The sequence below is a fragment of the Octodon degus genome, unplaced genomic scaffold (genome assembly GCF_000260255.1).
Source record: "Octodon degus isolate 3935 unplaced genomic scaffold, OctDeg1.0 scaffold00015, whole genome shotgun sequence".
Taxonomy (NCBI): Eukaryota; Metazoa; Chordata; class Mammalia; order Rodentia; family Octodontidae; genus Octodon; species Octodon degus.
The window spans coordinates 11,483,326-11,489,325 of NW_004524591.1; the positions used below are offsets into that span (position 1 = coordinate 11,483,326).

At 37.8% G+C, this 6,000-nt stretch overlaps 1 protein-coding gene across 1 annotated transcript in view; it reads left to right on the forward strand.

Moving 5' to 3' along the window:
* Dnah11 (dynein axonemal heavy chain 11) overlaps positions 1-6,000 on the forward strand; it is a 375,268-nt gene that overhangs the window by 156,801 nt on the left and 212,467 nt on the right. Inside the window, exon 30 of the mRNA XM_023709848.1 lies at positions 1,458-1,589. Within this exon, the coding sequence (XP_023565616.1) occupies positions 1,458-1,589 (132 nt within the window). The remainder of the gene's footprint in view (positions 1-1,457; positions 1,590-6,000) is intronic.

The window sequence follows — 6,000 nt, forward strand, 5'->3', positions numbered from 1 at the left end:
AATCCCATTCTGGGTGTATATCCAGAAGAAATAAATTTATCTCAGGGTGCTATCAGTACTCCAAGTTCATTGTGGCATTACTTATAATAGTAAAGACATGGAAGCATTCTCAATGTCTCTTGATAGAAAAAAGAGAAAGTTGTGCGCGCACACACACATGAATGGCATTCTATTCAGCCTTACTGAAAAAACAAATCCTGATATTTGGAACAACATGGTTGACCATGATAGATATTATGCTCAGGGAAACTAGTCAGACACATAAAATTTCTATATAATTTCACTTGTATGTGGAATCTTAAAATATCAAACATATGAACAGAATAGAATGAGGATAGAAAGTAGAGGAAAAGAGGAGCATACAAGCTTTGAGTTATAAAATGAATACATTTTTAAGACATTCAACATGGGCAGCTATAGTTAATGCATTATATATTTAGAATTTGCTAAGAGCAGAACTCAAGTATTCTTACCAAATCAAACAAAAAAGTAGCTGTAAAGTGATGTTCTTGTCAGCCTAGTTGCATAAGCATTTATATATATATATATATATATATATATATATATTTCTGGACTTGTTACTAGTACAGAAGAAAACTTCATTTTGTCAGTGAGGTGTGTAGGTTTGAAATCTCCTGGTGATCTACTGCCTTCACTTGCCACCATGTCTCTCAGATAACATTTTTGCCATTCACTGTTCTTCACAGAGCTAAAGAGGAAAGAGGATAGTTGTGTTTCACAGTAGGGCACCTAGAGACTAAGCCAAGGCATTTTTGGGTTTTTATTTCTCTGTCTGTTTTCTTGCATATAAGCCTTAAGTAAGGTAGACAAAACAGCCACCTAAGAGAGTATATTTAAAACATTCTGACCATAATTTAGCAAAAGAAATATTTTTATCAAAGCAAGTTCATATGTGTAAGTACATGATCAAATCAAAAATAGTTTCACAAAAGAATGCATACTCTTACAATCTGTAATTGGGTATTTTGGAATGGGACAATCTAGTTTCTCAGTAATCATCACTCTTGTATTTTAAAAAATACAAAACAAACGCTAATTGTTTAGAAAGGTCTTTGTAAAGAAGAAAACAAATTATATAGCTCTCACTATACCTTTTTAGAAGTTAGTCTAATTTTACTGTTTAGAGACTGTCGTTACTCCTGTCCCAGTGAAGCCTTGGACTGGATCGTCACCAGGCAGGAGTGCCTGCTAGGGGAGACCAGGAAACCCTGCTTGTCCCTGGCTTTGCTACTCCTCACGGGGCCATTCTCTTCTGTGCAGTTTCCTTCTTCTACATGCAGGGATAATGTTGGTCTCCCCCTAGGATCTTGGAAGACCAGCTGGGATAAAAAATTTGAAATTGTTTTGTAAACTAAAGCATTCTTCACAAATAGGAAGACTGTGAGATGTTCCTGCATTTGTAATTCTTCCCTCTTTTTGAAAAAAATTCCTCCTAGATTTCTCAGCTGAATACACTGATTACGCTGTTGCTGGGAGAGCTTCCACCTGGTGACAGGCAGAAGATCATGACCATTTGTACCATCGATGTCCATGCCAGAGATGTGGTGGGAAAACTTATATCTCAGAAGGCAAGTTGCTCAAAGAAATTTTATGTATTGATGTTCCCTGAACATGTTACTGTTAGAGTAGTTCCAAAAGGTCATTATTTTTTAAGTCTGTGTAGTTGAATTAGTCCTGAGAAATTGTAGTTATTTGGGCTGGAATGATTGTGGGTGAGCTAATACTGCACATTGTTCTAATTTATGAGTTACCTTGAGTGGCATCCCAAAGCGTTTTATGACATCAGGAGTGTCAAATCACCTAAAAATCTCAGAGGAAGGGCCATGAGAACTTAGCTTGTTCATGTCTCCGTCTCCTGGCCTTCCTGCGTGTGATCATTTCGGGCCATTTGTCTGTGAGTTGCAGCTGGGTGACGCACACAACCAACAGCGACACCAGCTAGAGAGTCATCTAAACCATCATCATGTAACTTTGATGTGTTTCCCTGAGAAATCAGTGTTGGTCATCATTCTAGGTTGCTTAGGTCACCCCCCATCTTTAACTTTATTGCTGTATCATTCATTTACTTATAAGAAGTAATTTTCCTAATCTTTTCAAGGTATTAATAACTTTTTTATTGTCTCTTTAAAAACTCTGAGTGTCTCACATGCTGGCACTTTAAAATGTGATGGAAAATTTTCTCACCCATTCCCACTCCCCCAAGATATACTTCTCCTTGAAAATGTCAGAAGTGTGCTTGGCTGTTGGAAAGCTATGATGTACAATGCCCAACACCCGCTTCCTCCTAATCCCTTGCCATGGTTCTCAAGTAAACTCATACCCTTGCCAATCTGAATGAATACTTTGTTGTTTGTCAACTCATTTCTTCAGTTTTTAAAAACAAAATGAATTATAATTCAGTACAAGGAAAATGTTTCTTCATGTAAGCCATAAATACAGGCATTCTGTGACCCAGCTTCAGGACCAATAGTCAACAGTGTTTTTTAATTTAATCCAAGGCAGATCCTTAAAAAAACACCATTTAGCATGTGTTATCATTTTGATAATGAACTTTGATAACTGTACTCTGGACTCTAGATTTGTGATTTCAGTTCATTCTTGAGAGCTGGTTGTAACTCAAATTGGTTGTAAGTCAAGACTATTTTTCCCATAAGAAATAATGGAAATAACCAAAATGTATTCTGAATCCCCCAAAAGCACGTTTAACTAACCATTGCATAATAAGAAGAGTTGTATAATGGATGTAATTTACCAGAAACACCAATAATTTTCCTAGTGTATTCACCAAACAGTTATGAAGTGTTCCTAGTTTACCAGAAACAACAATTTCATACAGTACTCACTATTGAAGCTGACATCTTTGGCTTACAGAAAGGAAGGATGAAGTGGAAGGTGGTTGCTGTGTGAAAGGAGAGGCCCTTCCATAGGTGCCTCAGAGATCTCGCTCTCTGGTGTCCTTTTTCTCTTAGGGTCTACAGCCCTCTATGACCTGCTTTGACTTGTTAGGTCACAATGTTTTCTGAACCAGACACTGATCTAAGGTTATCTGTTTCTTTTCTGTAACACTGTACTGTATAACATCACATTGTTATTAAGCAAGTGCCAGGTATTTTCTGTCTATGTGTGTCTTTTCGGGGTGGGTAGCTCTGTCTGTTTTGTCAGGATTTCCTTTACTTCAGAAGAACTTTGCTGATTGTTGATATCCACCCCTCCCTTTTTTTTTTTTTTTTTCTTTTTTCGTGACTGGCTCAGCCCATCCTGGGGGCTGAGGATTGAACCATGGTCCCTGTGCTTGCCTAAGCAGATGCCTTAGTCCAGTGAGCTGTCTCACCCCCACCCTTTAGAAAGCTCCTCAGCTGTCTTTCTCTGATGTTCAGCCAGTAGTTGCTTCAGTCCCACTGTAGACAGCTCCTCTGAGTGACCCTCCACCAGTTCCTCAACATCACCACTCTACCTGCAAGCCGATGAACTCTGCTATAGTGACAGTATCATAAACCATGGGCTCAATTGACGGTTCTACACAGCCTTCAAGATCTCTCTCCTGTGTGATGTTAGACCATACTTTCTTCCAGGCAGAACTCAGTGGCCTTAGAGAGACATTGGCCCAGGATTTCTCAATTAACCTCACACAGGAAAGAATGTTCTTTCCATAGCTCTTTGAGAGTTAATTCTGTTTCTGAGACCATTTGCAAACACTTCAGGAACAGTTCCTTGGTGTATAGCTCCTTAAAGTTGAATACAGCCTGCCTGCCACACTGTCAGCTGCAGGAGAGGAGTTGTGTTAGGTGGGAGGAACACAATTGAGAGCCATGGAAATTCTTCAGCCAGTTCTCCTTCCAAATCTTTTTTAAAATATTTTTTATTGAGAAAAAAATAGCAATGAGACAATGTCAAAACTGATTAATAGGATAGTTTCAATAATTAATACATTGTATATTGTTATCTTCTTAGTGATTATCCACAGTACAAGAAGCAGACAGGATATCCTGTCCAAACACTATTAGTACAAATCTTTCTTCTCATTGAATTAAGTGAAAGTAGCTGTTTATCTATCCTAACTATTCTGCATATACAGATCCAAAATGATCCTTCCTTTGTATCCCCTCTTTTTGTTTAGTCCTGTCATAGATGAGTATTCCATTGGCATCTAAATACTATAGGTGTGTGAATTCAGCAAAACAATCCAACACAGTCCAGCAGTCCACACTAGTTTTGGGTTATCCACAGAAGTTGTTGACTTGAGCCTTTCACAGCTCAGCATATTAACATGGCTTTACTTTATATACCTCGTTTTTATACTTTTCTGCTGGATGGTTCAGACCAAGATAAAGCAAGACCTATATAATAAGAAATGTAGCTTTTGTATCTGATAAGGTCAGTCAAGTCCCCTCAGAATTTATCATATAACCCTGTACTGCACTTTGTAGATCCTTTGTCAGTGTCAGCCATGTGAATGAGTCACGGTCAAAGCTTGACCAATTTGCTCTCCGTGAAAGGCTGAGAGAAAGTTTTCTCTCCCTGTGACTCTCCTTGGGCACACTACACATCATCAGTCACATTCCTCTGTGGCTCCATAATCTCTTTGATCAGAAAATTTGGGGCACAACTGAGTTACATGATGTTACAGTACAGGTTCTCGTATGTCCTCAGTCTTCACTAACCTTGAAAGGCTAGGGCCAAAAGGTTGGTGGACCTTGTAGCCCTTCCTTTTCTCCAATTTTTGATCTGCAAATTTAGGTTGTTAACCCTCCAGAAGAGAAGCTTATTATTACCCTGCAACATATGCAGTTCGGTTTACCCTAACTATCTTTCTAAATATTGAACATCTTAGGCATAATGTGAAACAGGTATCTTACATCAAGTATTGATGTGTTGAAATTTAAGTCCTTACAGAATATGAAGAAAAAAATTTTAAAATATGAATAAACACATATTTTTACACAGAAATTTAGAAATCTAACCATATAGAGCATTGTAGCAGGACAGTCCTGTAACATTTTCTTTTTCTTGTGTCTTTTTTTTTCATTTATTACCCATTTAAAAAAAGAAAAGCAAAAAACAAAAATCTTTTACTTGTGAGACAGTATGGTAATAATTGGTATGTCATGACAAGAAGTATGTATTTAGAAGACTAGAATGAAAGGCATTCCAAGTGTGACTCTATTACACATTGCTATCTGCAGTGCAGTTGCTTGGTTCACAGGTATCAGCATGTATAGTCAGTCAGGGTGGGAATCCTACCAATTAACTACTAGTTTCAAAAACCTACTGATATTTTTCAGGATCATTGCCTTGCACATCTTGTGCATATAAATGTATGGCTTTCCCCGTCCTGTTTCCCAGCTTTTCTCCTTGCCCTCTCCTGTTGTCCAGTCCTCAAGTTCTCACTTTCCTTTTAATTGTGTTATACCTTTCAATTTGTATTTCCTCTTTTGAGTTCTTATACTAGGGAAACTATACAATATTTATAGATGTGGGTCTGGTTTATTTCACTTATGAGTATATCTTCAAGTGGCATCCACTTCAATATAAAGGCTTCGAGTTTATCATTCTTTATAGCTGAGTAATATTCCATTATATAAATATACCACATCTTTTTCAATGATTCCTCATGTGACGGGCATCTTGGTTGTCTCCAAGATTTGGCAGTCACAATTGTGCTGCTATAAACATAGGTACACATATATCACTATGATATGATGTTCCTCCAGGAAAATTCCCAGTAGGGAGATAGCTGACTTGAAGGGGATTTCCAGTCCTAGTTTCTTAAGGAGTCTCCACACTGATTTCCATAATGGTTGTACCAGTCTACATTTCCACCAGCAGTGGAGAAGGGTTCCCTTTTCCCCACAGCCTCTCCAACATTTATTGTTGATTGATTTGTTTATGATAGTCATTCTTTCTGGGGTGAGATGATATCTCAGTGTTGTTTTAATTTGCATTTCATGGATGAATAGTGATGTGGAGCATTTTTTCATA